The sequence below is a fragment of the Terrapene carolina genome, unplaced genomic scaffold (assembly GCF_002925995.2).
Source record: "Terrapene carolina triunguis isolate 2854851 unplaced genomic scaffold, T_m_triunguis-2.0 Scaffold746, whole genome shotgun sequence".
NCBI lineage: Eukaryota > Metazoa > Chordata > Testudines > Emydidae > Terrapene > Terrapene triunguis.
Window position 1 is genome coordinate 2,138,717 of NW_020665097.1, and position 19,900 is coordinate 2,158,616.

General features: G+C 50.1%; 1 protein-coding gene across 1 annotated transcript in view; it reads left to right on the plus strand.

Moving 5' to 3' along the window:
• Positions 1-9,105: 9,105 nt before the first annotated feature.
• The window catches only part of LOC112113163 (E3 ubiquitin-protein ligase TRIM39-like), a 13,469-nt gene continuing 2,674 nt past the window's right edge, over positions 9,106-19,900 (plus strand). Inside the window, exons 1-5 of the mRNA XM_026660290.1 lie at positions 9,106-9,534; positions 10,968-11,063; positions 12,590-12,820; positions 17,968-17,990; positions 18,095-18,195. Coding sequence (XP_026516075.1) covers positions 9,106-9,534; positions 10,968-11,063; positions 12,590-12,820; positions 17,968-17,990; positions 18,095-18,195 — 880 coding nt within the window. The remainder of the gene's footprint in view (positions 9,535-10,967; positions 11,064-12,589; positions 12,821-17,967; positions 17,991-18,094; positions 18,196-19,900) is intronic.

A 19,900-nucleotide genomic window follows, 5' to 3' on the forward strand; every position in this document is an offset into this window, starting at 1 on the left:
TTTTTTGCCCCGCCCCCCCGCCACGCCCCGCGTCCCAGTATTTGACCTGGGTGATCTGGTCACCCTATTATCAAGTGATCTAAGATAGGGTTACCATACGTCCGGCTTTCCCCAGACATGTCCGGCTTTTTGGTTGTTAAATGGCCGTCCGGGAGGAATTTTTAAATATCTAAAAAACGTCCGGGTTTTTCGATATTTAAAAATCCCTCCCGGCCGGCCGGCATATGGATGTATGGTAACCCTGCCGGAGCAAGTCTCTGAGTGCCCGTCCCAGGGACTGCAGGGCTTGGAGAGGTTCTTCGCCGAGGAGCCGCTAGGGGTTCTGTTGAGCTTGGCGCCACGTTCACAACTGGGTGCTCCTTGAGCCTGGACCCAGGGCCGGCTCCAGGGTTTTGGCCGCCCCAGCAGCCAAACAACAACAACAACAAAAAGCCGTGATCGCGATCTGCGGCGGCAATTCAGCGGGAGGTCCTTCGCTCCGAGCAGGAGTGAGGGACCGTCCGCCGAATTGCCGCCGAACAGCTGGATGTGCCGCCCCTCTCCGGAGCGGCCGCCCCAAGCACCTGCTTGGTAAGCTGGTGCCTGGAGCCGGCCCTGCCCGGACCCAGCCAGGGCCCCCCAGCCCCAGCCCCAGATGGTGAGTGCCAAGGCCCTGACGCACTGCCCTGCCCGAGCTGCAGCCGTGCCAGGGAGCGTCTGAGGGCTGCAGGCAGCGCTGGAGCCGATGGGGCTGCCGGAGTATGAGTCGGAGCCGGCCCCGCACCAGCGGAGAGAGCAGGGAGTTGTCCCGGGAAAAGTTTCCCTGGGCACCCAAGTCCGTAACCTCCCTCCCTGCAGTGCCGCCAGCACGGGCGCCCTCGGGCTCCTGGCTTTCTGCCGGCCGGAGCAGAGCCTGCAGGGAAACTTCTCCCGGGACAACTCCCCGCTCAGCCTGCTGGTGCAGGGCCAGCTCCGACTCATCCTCCGGCAACTCCAGTAGCTCCAGCGCTGCCTGCAGCCCTCGGATGCTCTCCGGCGCGGCTGCAGCTCGGGCAGGGCAGCGCGTCAGGGCCGAGCCCTCACAAAGGAGGCTGCCTGGCGAGGGGGGGGGAAACGGGGGGTTTCCTCCCCTCCCCTCCGGCTGCTGCATCGCGCCTGCCAAGGCTGCGAGCGGGACAAGGGAGCCTCCCGCAGCCACGGCAGGAGGGAGGGAGATTCCGGGAGTGGCGGACCCTGCAGCCCCTAGGGCCAGGTGCAGCTCCCCAGCTGGAGCGGGAGGGGTTGCACCAGTGACTTCAGGCTGGGTCGGGGCTTCCACTCCCTGGTACCCCACACAAGTCAAGAGCAACTCTCCCCTCCCCCCTTCAGTGAAGCAAGGGCAGGGGGTAAATTTAAAACTGGATCCTGCCACATCTTGTGGAGTGTGGGACCACCCTCTGCCCCTCCGCTGTCTGGACAGAGAACATGGTGGGGGCAGTTAGGGTGTGGGGTCTCAGGAGGGGGCAGTCAGGGGACAAGGAGCAGGGAGGCTTAGATAGGGGGTGGGGTCCTGGGGGGCAGTTAGGGGCAGGGGTCCCAGGAGGGGGCAGTCAGGGGACAAGGAGCAGGGTGGAGGTTTGGGGGTTCTGAGGGGGACAGTCAGGGGGCGGGAAGTGGGAGGGAGTGGGATGGGGATGGGGCTAGGGCGGGGCTCCCCCTGTCCTCTTTTTTGATTGTTGAAATATGGTAACCCTATCTAAGATCACTCTGCATCACTGCCCTGTCCTCATCATTATTTATCACTCTGCCAGATTGTGTTCCATCCACAAATGTTATCCGCAGTGATTTATATTCACTTCCAGTTCATTGAATAAAATGTTAGTGTAATCATGCCTTAGTGGGTCACAACTGAGGATGCCAAATTCAGGATGAACTACTGAGAAATAGGGCAAACACATCCCAAAACTGGTGGTTATTTTATAAGAGCTACCAAACCAGCCACAAAAGTAAACTGTTTCACCACACTGGCTAACAAGAAAACATAAAGCAGTTTCCTCAGGCATTCCAGTTCTTATATCAACACCAAAAACACTGGATTCAGAGATGAGTGGTTCTTTACAACCAGTCTGATCAAATAATAGGTTCTTCTGATCCCAAAGTACCATCCACACACCCAGGTCAAAATATAACTTAGATCTTACCCAAAAATCACGCTGTTGCCAATCCTTTAGTATCTAAAATCTAAAGGTTTATTCATAAAAAAAAGAAAGAAAGGTGAGAGTTAAAATTGGTTAAAGGAATCAGTTACATACAGTAATGGCAAAGCTCTTAGTTCAGGCTTGTAGCAGTGATGGAATAAACTGCTGGCTTAAGTCAAGTCTCTGGAGTACATCCACAGCTTGGATGGGTCATTCAGTCCTTTGTTTAGACCTTTAGTTTGTAGCAAAGTTCCTCCAGAGATAAGAAACAGGATTGAAGACCAAATGGAGGTGTTTCCAGGGCCTTTTATAGCTTTTGCCATGTGGAGGGCATCACGTTGTTCTTACTGTGGAAAATTACAGCAACAAGATGGAGTTTGGAGTCACATGGGCAAGTCACATGCTCATGCCCAATTTCCCTCAGTCATTGCAGGAAGCCATTACCTACACTCCAGACAGCACATTTACATGACAGTCCACTCAGTGTAGATGGGTGTCTCCCATGGTCCATTGTCAACCAAGTGTTTCTTGATGAGCCACTTAATTTGAATAGTCCCTCCAAGATCTTCTGGGCGTTACCTTGTGGGCGTTATCCCAGGAGCAAACATTTGAAATCCAAGTATTGAGCCAATACTTATAACTTCACATACAAAAATGATACATGCATACAGATAGCATAATCATAACCAGCAAATCATAACTTTTTCATAGACACCTCACTCGACAACCTTTGTACAATATTTGCTGCAAATATATAACAGCGGTTGCAACAATGATCTATATGGTCATATTTTAATCAGATAACAACACAGTTAGTTTTTGAGAGTTTGTTAAGACCCGAGGCACCAAGTACCTGTTCCCTCCTGCACAGCCGGAAAAGGGTGTCTAGCCCTGCTCTCACATGGGGTGAAGCAAGGGACACACACATGCTAAGGAACCATGTCAGCTGGGGTATGAACCAAATGTGAGGGAGGGGCCACCTGCTTACAAACACACTACAGGTCTGTAGTGTAGACAGGGCCCACATCTCTGTCTCATTTTCCCACCCTGTAAAATTGACATAATAAATCCCATCTCGTTGAACTCCATTTTATCATTGGGGAAACTGAGGCAGACAGCGGTGAAGTGACTTATTTGTGGTCACAGTGACTCAATAGCAAAGCCAGAAACAGAAAACGGATAGTCAGTCCTGGGCCCTTGCTCTTGTTATCCTGGCTTCTTTTTTTGAACGTCAGTCACAGCCTCTCTAGAGGTTTTTCTTTATCTCCATTTCCCTTAATTCCACGTGGAAAGATTTTCTGTTATCCAAATTGGCTCTAATGCCTGTGGATGTCTGTCCAAAAGATGTGCTCTGCCTCAATCAGAAGTTATGGGCTTGATGGAGGAACCACTTGGTGGCATTCTACGGCCTGTGTTATACAGGAGGTCAGACTAGATGGTCATAAAATCTATGCATCTAGGCATAAAATCTTTCTGGCCTTAAAATCTGTGCATCTAGGCATCTTTCTGCTCCTATTGAAAAAATTCATATTTTCTGTCATTCACTTGCAGTTGGAATAATTTAAATACAGTAAAAGGATTTCCTCTTTCATTGTGTCCTGAGCACTTTTGATTGCAAACAATGTATGTTAAACCAACAGGTCCCAATTTCAGATGGTCACAGAGTGAGGTGGCCCTTTACGGAGGTGGGGCTCAGCTGCACCTGTGCCAGGTTTAGCCACCTCTCAAAGAAAAGGGAATGAGTGACAAGGGGCAGCATGTGACTAGGAACCAGGCCTTCTGGGAGATATAAGGACAGCCTGTGCTGAGGCTGGACTGAGATCCCAGGGAGATGAGACTTGGTCCAATCTGTTAAGGGCCAGGAAAGAACCACAATGAGCTCACAGGAAGAGGCTCTGTGAGGAAAAGACAGAATGTTTTCGGTGATGGGGCAGATGACCCAACTGGTTTATGCTCTCAGAGCCAAACACCCACAGGGGGTCGTGGGGGGGTTATGTTCCCTTTCCGCAGGGTAGATTTTCTGGAGGAGGAAACTGATGCAGTGAGGGGAAGGGGATTGACTCCAAGGCCTCACATGTGAGTCTGTATCATAATACATATGCACAATGGAACTGCACTAAGGTTGTACTGACACCAGAGAAAGTCTATTTTGAAGTCCCCAGACTTCATTTTATATCCCTGGCTTCCATTTTGAATAAGCAAGAGTCACTCTAGCATTAGATGGAAGCTGCAGGTCACATAGCGCTAAATATAGAATTGGCGGGGAAAAGGTGGTAAACAACAATGACTCAGCAGATCATAACACCATGAGGTAAATACCGGTTGCAAGTTTAAAAACAGAATTGACAGTTAGCAAAAGAAGGCAAACAAGTAGGATGATGTCATGTGTCTAAAAATAAAACTGAAAAAGGTATAAAAGTCTGTGTGTCAGTTGACCGCTGACAGTTGAGGAGGCAGTTCCGAGAGGGGCAGCTGAGACGAACCAAGAGAGAGCACGCAGGAGAGACAGTGCAGCATAGTCACTGTCAGAGAAAGTTCTAGTTATAGCTACAGTCAGAGATATAGTATGGTATAGTGTTAGTGTATGTATATGTGTGTGGGGGTTAATAAAGGTGAATGTATGTGCTGTGTTGACTGCAAGCGGAATTTATATCTATATAAGACCTAAAGAACACCTAAAAACTGCTGTCAGTGACCTGTGGAAGACTGACGATCTGACGTCTGTGATGACGATCTGCTCATCACTTAGCATTTCTTCAAACTGAAAGGCCATATGGTTTAGGGTGCTCTTTAACTTGTGAGGGATTTGTGTTTCCGATTATTAATGTGTCAGGGGTTGTTGTTTGCACCAATAAAAGGTGCTTTGTTTTGGAAAGAACACTGCTTGTGTCAATCATTAATTGGAAGGCTGTATCCATGTCCTCTGGGGGTAACAAGTCCAACCTGTTCTGGGGAGTTTCTGAAAGAGAGACCCCCCCCTGGCCAGCCCAAGATATTCCTTGGCCACCCTGGAGACCCATACCTAATGAGAACAGATTGGTAACAGAGCCGGCTCCAGCTTTTTTGCCGTCCCAAGCGGCGAAGCGAAAGGAAAAAAAAAAAAAAAAGATAAAGCCGCGATCGGCGGCAGTTCGGCGGCAGCTCTACTGTGCCGCTTCATTCTTCGGCAGCAATTCGGCGGCGGGTCCTTCGCTCTGAGAGGGACTGAGGGACCCGCCGCTGAATTGCCACCAAAGACCAGGACGTGCTGCCCCTTTCCATTGGCCGCCTCAAGCACTTGCTTCCTGCGCTGGGGCCTGGAGCCGGCCCTGATTGGTAAACAGGTGAGCTGTTTGGAGGGAACCCTTGGTAAACCCAGGAGGGGGCAATAGGTGAGTTATTCTGGGGGTACCTAAATTCTGTTTTGGGGGTAACAGTACAAGCAACCTTCATTGTGATGTTTTCTACATTTAAAGGCCTGGTCTACACACAGTTTTTTGTATAACTATTTTGGTTACGAGTGTGTTTATTTATTTATTTTTATTGAAATAGTTGTCCTGGCACAACTTCTATTGCAGACAGTTATTCTTTATAAAAGTGCCTTACACCAATATAGCTTATTATCCTCCTTGTACTGGAATAGCTATACTAGTGGTATAAAGCACCGTTATATTGATCTGTGTCTGCTTTGTACTGCTTTAACTATACTAGTGTAAGCAGAGTCAGGATGAGCTCTACCCTGACATCTGGTGGTGAATTATGGCGAGTGTGGAAAAGAACTCCAGGGGCTGATCTTATTTGCATAGGCACACCCACTCGCCTGGCAGGAAACACAGCAACTGAAAGTGGTTACTTTGGCTGGTGTGGGATCCCCAGTTTCTCTATTATTGGGGCAGGAAGAATAAAGTTTTGTTACCCTGATTCTGTGAATCAAGGCCAGTGGAACTGTTGTATGACAGAAGGACTGAGTGAGTCCTTCACCATTACCTAAGTAGCACTTGCTTGACAAGGGGCATGGGTTACAAAACCCAGTGAATTGAGAGAGGATGGGGACAGGTATTTGTACCTGATGGGATGGGCCCCCTCTGAGGGTCTGAAACACCAATTGCACCACCTCCTCTCTCCACTGTGGAATGTCAGAGCTAACTTTGATTCCCTTAGGAGTCTAGTTACAGGCTGCTGAGCTGAATTCACTTTGGGCCAATGGTGCACCAGCACTGGGGCTCCCTCGCTAAGAGCTGAAATCACAAAAGAGCTGATGTTATTAAGAGCTGAGATCACTGAGGCTATGTTAACTAGTGGGGGAGCCTGAAGCTATATTGCTCAGCAGCTGGCGGAGCAATTTGTGGGGACGACTGGAGGAGCAGCGAGCGGCGTGGAGCCTTGTGGGGCTGGTTGGAGTGGCCCAAGGAATGGCGAGCGGAGCTGTTTGCGGGGACAGCTAGAACGGCTCACAGGTCGGTGAGCGGAGCGGAGCAGCTTGTAGAGCGGAGCAGTTCGTGGGATGGCAGGAAAGTGGACTGGCTCGTGGTAAAGGCTGCAGCGGAACCCCCACGGAGAAACAGACAGCTGGCCAGCCTTGGATCACGTAAGGTGCCCCTTGACACCCTGTGTGCCCCCCCCCTTTACTCTGGGGCTGCACTGACCAGGGGCAGAGACTTTGGGGGTTGTTGGACTTTTGGGACTTTGCGTGGTTGCTGGACCCCAGAGACTTTGGGGATGTTGGACTTTGGGGACTCTGGGTGATTTTTGGGTTGCTGGATTCAAGAACCAAAGGGAAAGGACACAGCCCAATTTGCTGGGGTGGGTTTTGCTCATGGTTTGTGTTATGAATCCTGTTTGTGGTGTTTTTCCAATTTTATGCTGATGTCGTTTACCGCATGTCATTAAACATTTTCTGCTACACTCAGACTCCGTGCTTGCGAGAGGGGAAGTATTGCCTCTTAGAGGTACCCAGGGGGGTGGTATGTAATTGTCCCAGGTCACTGGGTGGGGGCTCGAGCCGGTTTTGCATTGTGTTATTGAAACGGAACCCCTAGATACAGAACCCGGCCCTTGTTGCTGCCAACTTAGATGGGCAGAAGGGTTACACTAGTAAAGCTCAAACAGTACAACTTTCTAGTGTAAACACCAACACCCATGCACCTCACCAACACCCATGCACCTCACCAACACCCATGCACCTTTATATTAAATTTAAAAAAAAAGTCTGGTTCTTGCTAACAGGGAAGAGAGATTGTCTCCCAACAGGAAAAATGACACTCAGACACTCTGTTGACAGGCACCAATTGAAAATGAACCAACTATGTAGTTGCCTGGTTATGACAACTACACTGCCATTCATCTGGTAGCATCAGCATTAGGTGCCAGGGTATTTGTAATTTGTAATTAGAGTCGGTCAGAACACAGAATTTCCATCCTGAGGGAAATTCTGACATCTTGAAATTTACTTTTTTGTCCTGCATTGGGACAAAAAGTTGAAATCTTGAACTATCTAGCAGAATGGAAATTCTGAAATATTTTTATTTTGAAACACCAAAGCATCCCTATCTACACATTTTTATTTGAGAATGTCAGAACACTGATATAAAATGTTGAATATATTAAATATATACATAATAAATGTAATATTAAAATTAATATATTATAAAAGACAAGATTAAATGAAAAAATCAGAACAAAACAAAATGTCCTATTTTCATTTTGCATAGTTTCAAAACTCTTCTGTTGGAAAATATGCTGAAATTGACACGTTCCTGTGAAACATTTTGCTTTTATCAAAGCACCATATTCCAAAGGAAAACTGTCCCATCATTTTTTTTTACCAGTTCTACTTAAGAGTGAATGTTTTAGTTATTTGTAGTCTAAGATGAAGCCTACCCAACCCCACCATTTCCAGATGGACCTAAATTCTGCATCTTGGCAGGGGGTTAGACAAGATGACCCTTGTGGTCCCTTCTAACTCTATGGTTCTATGATTCTATGTCAGGGCCTGGAGTTTAAGGGTCTGTGTATGCTGAAGAAACGTTTAACTGGTTTTAAAACCAGCGCTGCTAAACTGATTTTTGACCCTGTGAGTGCTGTAGTACAGACCAGCTTCCAGGCTGTTTAAGGCAGCATGACCTACTTTTAGTGAACTAGTTTCCTGACCGAGAGTGCTCCAAGCACCCTAAGAACTGGTTGAAGTAGATGAGACTTTTAACAGGGCTAAAGGACAGATTCAGGCTCATCAGCTTTGGTCTGGACTATTTTAGTACCAGTGTGAACAGGGACAAACTAAAAGAGTTCAACTAGCCATTCTGCTACTGTCCCACAACACACCAGTGGCCTTTCAAAATCTCCCATAAAGCACTGCGTCTGAGAGCTGAGATAGTCATTGTGGGATAGGTATCCAGAGAGTGTTGATAATGCAACAACTAGTGCAGATGTGACGCAAAACTGCAGTGGTTCTTGAACTGATCCAGTGTGGCTGGGGGGGAGCACTGACTTGGGTCGGTTCCAGATGGATCAGTTCCCTAGTGCAAGGTTAACATTGGGTTAACCTCGCACCAGCAGCAGGAGTGTCAGGGCACTCCAAACAGAGCTGGGCATCGGGGATGGGGTGAGGCAGAAACCCATTAATCTGGTTTGTGGCTGTCTGGATGGTGAACTGCTCTTGACTTGGCTGGACAAGTATCGAAGCCTAAACTCCATGCATTGCCACAGCTGTTTCCCTTCCAATGCCTTTGCGAATCTGGAGAGGAAATTCCCAGCAATAAAACCCACTGAGGGCTTCCGAGGGGGAAATTGCAATCAAAAACAAATCCGCAGTGCACAGCAGCCTCTAGTCCCTCCCCCACTCTCCAGTGTCCATCCCTCCCTGTTCCAGCCCCTCCTGCTGCAACCCTGCTAGAGAAAGCCAGGAAGGAGTAACTCCTGTTGCTGACAGGCTGACAGCCCTGCAAGTGGAAATATTCGGAGTGCAGCAGCCATGGCCTTAGGGAATAACCTGATGGAGAAGCTCCAAGATGAAGTGTCCTGCTCCATCTGCCTGGAGTATCTGAGGGACCCTGTGACCATCGACTGCGGGCACAACTTCTGCTGCGTGTGCATCACCGACTATTGTGAGAGGTGGGAGGGCTCCACCACTGGGGTGTTCTTCTGCCCTCAGTGCAGAGCAGGGTTCCTGCAGACCACGTTCAGGCCCAACAAGCAGCTGGCGAACATTGTGGAGGGCATCGAGCAGCTGGCACTGCAGCCAGACAAGGAGCCCAAGGAGAAGCTGTGCGAGAAGCATGGCAAGAAGCTGCGTCTCTTCTGCGAGGATGATGGGGAGGCCATTTGCCTGGTGTGCGACAAGTCCCGGGTGCACCGCTCCCACACTGTGATCCCCATCGAGGAGGCTGCCCAGGACTACAAGGTAGGAACAGTGACAAGCATCCAGCTAGACAGAGCCATGAGAGGGGTCGGGGCTGCCGGGCAAAGCCCCAGGGATGTGCTCCAGCCCCATTCCCAGCCCTCTGAGTTCTGGGCTCTTAGGAGGCTGGGCTGTGGCTCCTGCCTGGGGTTTTAGACAGGGAAGGTGCCTGTCGCCGACCCATGCCCTGGGCCCTGGTTGGGTGGTCCCACCTGTAGCCATGGAGAAGTTCTCCATCCTCCAGAGACCATGAACAGAGCTCTCTCAGCTAGAAAGGGCATCCAAGGAGCGGCTGTGAGGGGCTCTCTCCCCAACACAGCTTACCAGGCTGCGACCCCACCACCTGCTTGAGCAGGTTGGGCACCCAGACCAAGAGCATGTGAACAAACTGATGGAGGACATGGTTCTACGCTGCTACTGGCCCCGGAGCTGGGCCCCTCACCACTGCTGCCACAGAGCTGGGCACTGGCTGACCACTGCCTTGTGAAGCCAGGCTCTGGCCTCCTTATCACTGCTGCCCCCTGGAGGAGAGCCCCCTCTGGCCTCCCCCTCACCACTGATCACCGGAGACAAGCCTAGTTTATCTTCCCCCTCACTGCTGCTCCCCTCCAGTGGTGCTGGAACAATTTGTATAGTGAGTCATTGAGCCAAACTGTAAATCCCGTATATGATGGAAACCACTTTAAGCCAGGGGGTGCTGCCACAACCAGCACCCGCAAGTTCCAGCACCTATGACCCCCTCCCTGGAGACGGGCCTCATCTGGCCTCCCCCTCACCACTGCTACCTGGAGGTGAGTCCTGTCTGGCCTCCCCCTCACTGCTGCCCCCTGGTGGGGAGCCCCATCTACCTGACCCTTCACTGCTGCGCCCCACCCTGGAGCTGGGCTCTGGCTGGCCACTCCCTCACTGCTGCCTCCCTAGGTGGAGCTGGGCCCTAGCTGGCTGCCCCCTCACCGCTGTCCCCTGGAGCCGAGCCTGAGCCCTTGTATTGGAATGGATAACTGCTGAGAAGAGGGGAGCGGGACCCCTGCACAGTCACCTCTGACAGCCCTGAGGTGCCGGCCTCTCTGCTTCTTCCCCTGACGAGTTCAATGGTCACTATGGGAATGAGGGATCCTTTCAGGGACCCATGCCCTTGCCCAATGCTCCACAGCTCGAGGACCCCAGGGTGAGCGGTTCTCTGCAGCCATTGGATCCCCATTTCGGAATCCTTCCTTGAGCCCCCCCAGTGGAATGGGTTACCTAGGGAGGTGGTGAAATCTCCAAGGCCCAGCTTGACAAAACCCTGGCTGGGATGATTTAGTTGGGGATTGGTCCTGCTTAGAGCAGGGGATTGGACTAGATGACCTCCTGAGGTCCCTTCCAACCCTGGTATTCTATGATTCTATAATTCTAAGTGGGCAGTGGGAGGATTCAGCCCCGTTTTCTCCCCACAGATGAAACTGCAGGAAGCTCTGGATCTTTTGAGACAAGTGACGGGGGAGGTTGCAAAGCTCCAGGCACAAGAGGGGAAGAAAACCGCCCAGTGGAAGGCAGGTGTCGTGAGTGTGATCCCACCACATCCTCCCCTGTGCCATGGGACTGTGGGCCCCAAGCAATAGCACGGGGGTCTGGCACATTCGCTAAGGGGGGACATTCACACTGAGGACCTGATTGTTTGCTCACATTGGTTTTACATCAATTTAACTCCAGTGGCTCCTGATTTTTCCCAGTGTAACTGAGATCAGCATCAGGCCCTGAGACTATGATGGAGCATCCCGGTGGGGCACGAATGGAAAATTCTCTCCAGAGGGGACTAAGACATACGTCTGGCAGAGCGGGGGAGGGCCCCATTGCTGCACTGTTCCCAGGAGAACATACAGCAGAATGGCCAGTTTAGCTCAATCTCAACAGTTTATCATAATGCGCCCCAGTGGCAAGGTGCCAGGCCTGCTTGGACCATGTGTCTCTCCCCCCCACCCCAGCTCTGTTTTTAGCTGGAGCCCCCCACGTTTCGCAAATGAATCTTATTTCCCCAGTATCCTGGAAACTGATTGAGTCACTTTCAAACTATCCTGCCCGGGCAGTTGTGCAAGCTCCGCTCATTGCACAATCCGAGGGACCAGGAAGTGCTGTGTAACCGCAGAGTCTGATCAGCTCTTGTACTGGGCTTGCTCCCAGCTCTGCTCCGTCCGAGGGGGGCAGGGCTCAGCTTCATGGTGCATGGCTCGGCCTGACTCCCTGCCCTGGCTTGGTGCTGGGGAGGGCAATGCTCCCATCCCCCTCCCTGAAGCAGCTAGGCAGCTGCCATGCCCCATCTTCACTCCATGAGCCCACATCTCTGGGCTCAGGGGTGGGGGAATGGTGGCAGGGAGGAAATGGGCACCCACAGTGCCTACCTGACTCTGCCAGGGCCCATTGGGAGTGACCAAACTTACGGGCCCTCCGAGCCACATACGACAATCTTCGGAAGTTCAAGAGCTGGGGCCCGGGGCTTCAGCCCCACAGGAGGTGCCTGCCGGGGCTTGGGGCTTCAGCCCCATTCCTGCTGAAGCCCTGAGCCCTCCCCCCTCCGTGCTGGGCAGAAACCTCTACCCCACTACCCTGCTACAAGGCACAGGTCCCAAGCTCCCCCCAAAGTCTGGTAGGCGGAGAATGGGGGGGGGGAGATATGGGGGGGCTCTGTGAGCCACACTTTAACTCTAAAAGAGCTGCATGTGGCTCGTGAACCACAGTTTGGCCACCTCTGGCATAAAAGATCCCACAGGGCCAAACCCTTCTCCTTTAAATCCCCGGAAAATGGGCCATGCTTCCCAACCCACAACCCTTAGACCCCCAGCAAATGGCCTGTGGGGCCCAGTGCACAACCTTTAGACCCCCAGCAAATGACCTGTGTCCAACCCACCACCTCTAGATCCCCAGGAAACATTCTGTGAGGCCCAACCCTCTCCTCTAGATCCCCCCAGTAAACAGCCCACCAGCCTACTACCTACTACCCCATAACCCTCAGCAAACTGCCCTGTGTCAAATTTGGCCTTATCCCACTGAGGTTCCTCCCCCGTGGTTTCTGCCCCTGCAGGACAAGGTGAGGGCGCAGAGAGAGGTCATTGTAGCTGGGTTTGCCAAGCGCCGTCAGGCTCTAGAAGAGGAAGAGCAGCTCCTTGTGTGCAGGCTGGAGGAGGAGGAGGAGGAGACACTGCAGAAGCTTCAGAAGAACGCGGTGTTCCTGGTAGAGCAGAGCTCCAGCCTGGCCCAGCTGATGATGGAGATCGAGCAGAAGTGCCAGCAGCCAGCCGCTGACCTGCTCAAGGTGAGAGCCCCTCTCACGATGTGACAGGTTTTCCCCAGGTGTCACATGGAACTGGGATACCACTGAGACCGCCTGTCCCACCAACCTGGGTTGCCCTTACTCTCTGCTGCTGTGACAGGCTCTCAAGCCCCCTTCCAGCACACACACAGGTAGGGACACACCCAGCTGCAGCTATATTCACCCAGATGCTGAGATTAGGGTGACCAGACAGCAAGTGTGAAAAATCGGGACGGGGGTGGGGGGTAATAGGCACTTATATAAGACAAAGCCCCAAATATCGGGACTGTCCCTATAAAATCGGGACATCTGGTCACCCTAGCTGAGATCAGCTCTGCATGGGAAGGCTCAGCTAAGGAATTGCCCAGCACTCAAGTGTACACTGCCTCTGGAGTGTAGACCCAAAATTGTGTCGTCTTGTGCTGCACAGAGAACTGTACAGCGTCAGCTCGTTGAAATCTGCTCCCTCCCTCATTGTGGAGGAAGAGATGCACACCTTTTTGCCCCCCGCCCCAGTTATGAATTCCACGAACTGGTTTTAGAGAAAACAAGTGATTATAAGGGATAGCAAACAGATCAAAGCAGATTACCTAGCAAATGAAACAAACACACAAGCTAAGCTTAATGTACTAAAGACACTGGTTTTAACTAGCAAATTCTCACCCTAAAGGTTGTTTTGGGCAGATTGCAGAGGTTCTTGAAGGCAAACTGCTCTTGCTTGCAGCTTAAAACTCCAGGTATTTCTTTCACAGGCCAGACACCCTTGAGCCTGGGTTCAGTCCTTTCTTCTCCAGTTCAGTTTTAGGTGTTTACAGCAATCATCTTGGGCGGGGAGATGAACCTCGATTATCTCACTCCCCTGCCTTAAATAGGATTTACATATGGTGAGAATCCTTTGTCTTTCAGTGCGATTCCCACCTCCCTCAGTGGAAAAATACTGGTATTCTATCATGGAATCCGGTACCAGGTGACTTGAATACATGATCCTGCAGCGTCAAAGCAGCCATGAGTCAGAGGTGGTTTGTAGCAGCCCAGGAAAGCTTCTCAGGAAGGTGGGATATTAGCATCTTCAAAGACCAATTGTTCTCCCTAATTGTCCATTGCCTTGTTCCAGCTAGTCAGCCAGATTGATTGCATTCTGTCTGGCTGGCGTTCACCAGGTGCAAACTCTTTTGTAGTACAGATGTATAGTCAATATTCCCAACTTTAGATACAAAAATGATACATGCATACAAATAGGATAATCATATTCAGTACATCATAACCTTTCCAGTGATACCACACATGACCTATCTTGCATAAAATACATTATGATGATGATACAATCATATCATAATATTACTATGAAAACTATGGGAAGCAGTGTCACACACAGATCTGCAGGATCGGTGCTATGGCTCCAGCTTTGGAATGGTCTCTAGGAGGAACCCCTTCAGTGCCAGACTCCCTAGGGGTCTTGCTCTTCCTCCAGCACAAGCCACGTGGCTTCACCGCTTCCTTAGAATGGAACTCTGGGCCTGCAACACTCCTGCTTCTCACCGTGAGCTCCGTTCAGTGAGTCCAACTGAGACAGACCCTGATGGAGACTTGTGCGCTCATTAGGGCCTAATGCACCTCACACCATTAACAGTGATACTCAGGCAGCATTGTCAAAGTGGGAAGGTTTATTCATTAACTGGAACACAGCACAGGAAGTCCTTAGGGTAGCCTAGAGAAGTGAAGGTAAAGCATGGTCCATTCTGGTTAACCCAGAGCCCAGCCAAGCTGTACTGAACCCCTTGGTTCAAGCTCTGTCTGTCCCACCCTCTGACCTCCTTCATCCGACTCCAGCTAGGAGCCCTGACTCCTTCCAGCGGCCAACTCTTATCCCCCCATACCCTGCCAGTCCTTTGATCTCATGCTGGGGGGGTTGTTGTTCAGCTTCCCTATGGGTGATCATGGGGAAGTCCATATCCCTCTGGGTCGTTGGTTGCTAAGTGTCAATGTTCTGATGTCTGGATTTGCCATTGTCTTCTCAGATGCTGATATGGGGATTAAGGCCCAGGCGCCCACACTTCTGTCTCCTAGCCTGTCCTGAGAACAGGCAGTCCTTTCCCACCCACTAGGTAACAAATCAGCACATGGGGAAACTGAGGCAGACACAGGCTTCATAAAAATAGTAGGGCTGTCGATTAATTGCAGTTAACTCACGCGATTAACTCAAAAAATTAATTACGATTAATCGCAGTTTTACCAATTCAAATTTATTAAATATTTGTGGATGTTTTTCTACATTTTCAAATATATTGATTTCAATTACAATACAGAATACAAAGTGTACAGTGCTCATTTTATATTATCATTTGTATTACAAATATTTGCACTGTAAAATGATAAAAGAAATAGTATTTTTCAATTCAGCTCATACAAGTACTGAAGTGCAATCTCTATCATGAAAGTGCAATTTACAAGTGTAGATTGTTTTTTGGTTACATAACAGCACTCAAAAACAAAACAATGTAAAACGTTAGAGACTACAAGTCCACTGAGTCCTACTTCATGTTCAGCCAATTGCTAAGACAAACAAGTTTACAGGAGATAATGCTGCCCGCTTCTTAATTACAATGTCACCTGACAGTGAGAACAGGTATTTGCATGGCACTTTTGTAGCCGGCGTCGCAAGGTATTTACATGCCAGATATACTTAACATTCATATGCCCCTTCATGCTTCAGCCACCATTCCAGAGGACATGCTTCCAGGCTGATTAAAAACAATCTATGCTCATTAAAATAATAATGCATTAATTAAATTTGTGACTGAACTCCTCGGGGGGAGGGGGAAGAATTGTATGTCCCCTGCTCTGTTTTACCCGCATTCTGCCATATACTTCATGTTATAGCAGTCTCGGATGATGACCCAGCACATGTTATTCGTTTTAAGAACACTTTCACTGCAGATTTGACAAAATGCAAAGAAAGTACCAAATGTGAGATTTCTAAAGATAGCTATAGCACCTGACCCAGGGTTTAAAAATCTGAAGTGCCTTCCAAAATCTATGAGCAATGAGGTATGGAGCATGCTTTCAGAAGTCTTAAAAGAGCAACACTCCGATGCAGAAACTACAAAACCCAAACCATCAAAAAAGAAAATCAATCTTCCGCTGGTGGCATCTGACTCAGATGATGAAAATGAACATGCATCAGTCTGCGCTGCTTTGGATCATTATCGAGCAGAACCTGTCATCAGCATGGAAGCATGTCCTCTGGAATGGTGGTCGAAGCATGAAGGGACATATGAATCTTTAGCGCACCCGGCACGTAAGTATCTTGCGACGCCGGCTACAACAGTGCCATGCGAATGCCTGTTCTCACTTTCAGGTGACATTGTAAACAAGAAGCCGGCCACATTATCTCCTGCAAATGTAAACAAACTTGTTTCTCTGAGAGACTGGCTGAACAAGAAGTAGGACTGAGTGGGCTTGTTGGCTCTAAAGTTTTACATTGTTTTATTTTTGAATGCAGTTTTTTTTGTACATCGTTCTTTATTTGTAAGTTCAACTTTCACGATAAAGAGATTACACTACAGTACTTGAATTAGGTGAATTGAAAAATACTATTTCTTTTGGTTTTTACAGTGCAAATATTTGTAATAAAAAATAAATATAAAGTGAGTGCTTGTATACTTTGTATTCTGTGCTGTAACTGAAATCAATATATTTGAAAATGTAGGAAACTCCCAAACATATTTAAATAAATGGTATTCTCTTATTGTTTAACAGTGCGATTAATCGTGATTAATTTTTTTAATCGCTTGACAGCCCCAAAAAATATTATGAAAAATTCCCACTTTGTCACACCCGCCACCCACTCTTGACTGGACTCTGCAGTGAGTGGGGGAGAGGGGAGAATGAGAGAGTGAGTAAAAAGAGACAGAGAAGAGAAAACCATGGCTGATACTGAGGGAGGAGTGGGCAACTTGCCCTCCAGCAAGCAGCTGCCAAACTGCCCTACCCCTCCGCTAGGGTCCTCTTGCCCTCACACCAATGCCCTGCTTCCCAGCCTGGAAACCTGGCGGCCCACTCACTGGGAGGAGGTTTGTAACAGGGAAGGGGAGCAGCCACCGGAGCAGCCTCCCAAGGCCCTTTGGGGTCACTGTGGGGAGCCTCTGACCTGGGTGATGCTGGAGCTCAGCCTGGATGGTCAGAATGGTCCCTCCTGGCCGTGATCTCTGTGGGTCTATGAACTTTTTATTTTCAGTAACACCCTCCGTCTCATGGGCCGTTTTCAGCTACTTCAAGTCAACCACCTGCCAATCCCAAGGGACCTTCCTGCTTGCTTGGCATCGGAGTGACTCTGAGGCCATTGGCTGGGAGGGTGAGGAACACTTTGTGTTCCAGCGATACCATTGGAAATCCTGAGACTCCCGAGAGTCTTTCTGCGCTCGCTGGAGACCCCCCACCACCTCCTGATCAAGTCTGGCTTCAGAAAGGCGTGATCTGCTGAAGCCACAGCAAGGCACAGTGTTGTGCAAGACAGGGCTAGGAGCTGGGTTGCTGAAGTCTGTGCTTCACGCTGCAGTTAAGAGCCCTCTCCCTCTGTGGCACTTATCTGGCTGCCATGGTGTCAGAGCCTCACAGTCTTTAATGCATTTATCCTCACACACCCTGTGAACTAGGCAGTGCTGTTATCCCCACTGTACAGAGACTGAGGGCCAGAGAGACTCAGTGATTCACCCAAGGAGTGCATGGCTGAGCCAGAAACTGAACCTCAATTTCCTGAACCCAAGGCTGGTACCCCGACCACTCACCATCCATCTCCTGGTGGCTGTTTTCTACCAAGTACGTTTCCAAGCCGCTTTGCAAGAGAAGAAGAAACTGAACGTTTTAGAAAATGAAAGTTGAGCTTTTTCTTTATGTTCCCAGGCCCAAATCCTCTGAGGTATTTAAGGTATTGAAATCAGTGGGAATTAGGCACCTAAATACCATGGAGGATCTGAGTCCCGGGCCCTGTACGTTAGGGAAGTCCTTAGCCATGGGCTTCCTGGGGCTGCAAAGGCTGGAAGAGAGAGAGAGATGAATCTGGAGGAGGCAGGATGCTGGACTGGGTTGGCATGGAAAATCCTCACTAAGAGACAGACCTTTAATTGCTTTTGTGTTTTCTCTCCCTTTAGGATGTGAAAAGCACCTTGATCAGGTACGAGGCACATTTCAGTTCCCCATTGTGTTCCTGTTAGAGGCACCATAGATGGTCCCTATGGCTGGCTGTTGTATGCTAAACAGCTAACGTCTTCTCCTTAGGAGCCACAGTGTGAAGCTTCAGGAGCCAGAGGCCATTCACACGGAGCTACAGGATTCCTATGAGGTCCCCAGGGTGAGGGAAACACTGCAGAAATACAGAGGTAAAGGAGGGCAGATACAAAGGGGGCAACCAGGAGCTGGGCATGGCACAGTCTATGGGAAGGGAATGCAGGGGAGCTCATGGTTGAGCTCATGGATGATTTAGTTGGGAATTGGTCCTGCTTTGAGCAGGGGGTTGGACCTCCTGAGGTCCCTTCCAACCCTGATATTCTATGATTCTATGATGGGGCTGTGTGATTTGGGGCTCATGGATCTCTGGGTCAAAGGCATGAGTCCCCAAAACAAAATGCTGAGGTGCGGGTTTATTTAGCGTGTTGATGAAAGGGGCGGAAATACAGGGCCAGAGAAGAACCACAAGTGCCAAGTACATAAGTATGTGTGTGTGTGAGAGCGAGCATGTGTGCTTGTGGGTGTGACTGAATGCATGAGTGTGTGTGTGTGTGTATTAGACAAATGTGGAGCTCATCAGCTCTGGTCGCAGGGCCTGTGTGTATCTCCTAGATCTGCCTGCAGTTTTATGCTTGAACAAAGCCCCAAATTCAGAGCAAAATCTTCATGATTTGCTTGGATCCAGGGCCAATCTGGGTTCTCCTACCTACCTCAGCCAGGGATTCTTAGAGGAGAAGCTCCTAAGCCCAGGACACGTAGGGCTGATTAGCCGCTACCAGAGCCACACTCAGCCATACAGCGGTGTTCAGGAGGTGTGACAGTGTCCTTTGTACAGTAGCTGAGGTCCCAGGTGCAGACCCCTCACTGCCCAATTCAGCCTCCTGCCCACAAACCAATCCAGCTGTGCTGTGTGAAAGCCTCTGTGTAGGTGTCCGGCTGGCGGGTTGTGCTCACATGCTCAGAGTCACAATTTGGCAATTTGGGATTGAAGAGGAATCAGATCAGACTGGCAGGGACCTAATGTGTGGGTGGGGAGAGGGTGTTCACCTTCCTCTGCAGCAGGGACCGGGGATCACCTGCTGGGATCACCTGGGCAGATCCTACCTAATCAATTCCCTGCCCTAGCAGGGGCTTTAGGCATTGGCAGCACCTCGGTCTCTCGTCTTCTCTGCCTGTGGCCCACAACAATGGAGTCTCCTGGGGACTGGAATGCTTTGGTCTGATTGAAGTCATTGGGCTCAACGGGGTGTTGGGGTGTCCAGGTGGAAGGGGTGTCAGAGTGGAAGGACTGTCTACCCTGTGTTATACAGGAGGTCAGACTAGATAGTCCAACGTCCCGTTAAAGTCTATAAAATTATGAAACTACAAACTGGCCCTGCCTGAGACCCTCCACTGGCCTCAACCGGCATCTCGCCAAGCCCAGACCAGCTGTATGTTAGCAGGCACGTTCCTTCCAAACCAGAAGTGGGAAACGTGACAGGCTGTGAGGTCAAGGCAGTCACAGGGAGCCATCGAGAGCTCAGCAGGGCTGGACAATCCTCAGGGCTTCGGGAAGAGAGGAAGGAGCAAACCCCTCCCTTATTAGGGAAAATGAGGGCCAGTGAAACATGCCCAAGGCTACGGGATATAAACGCCAACTCGGGAAAGGTAAGGACACTGTGAGGCAGGGTCTGAACCTGCGCAGAGAAGAGCCCTGCTCCAAGAGCACAGCTTGTCTGCTTTTGAGTCATGGGCACAAATCCACTTTCTGCTTAAAAAAGAATTCCAACTTTTCAGTGGCTGGGGCTGAGTTGGGCTGAAGGGCTGTGAGTTGCAGGCTGGTGGAGATGCTGAAGGGCTGCGAGCCCCAGGCCTGGC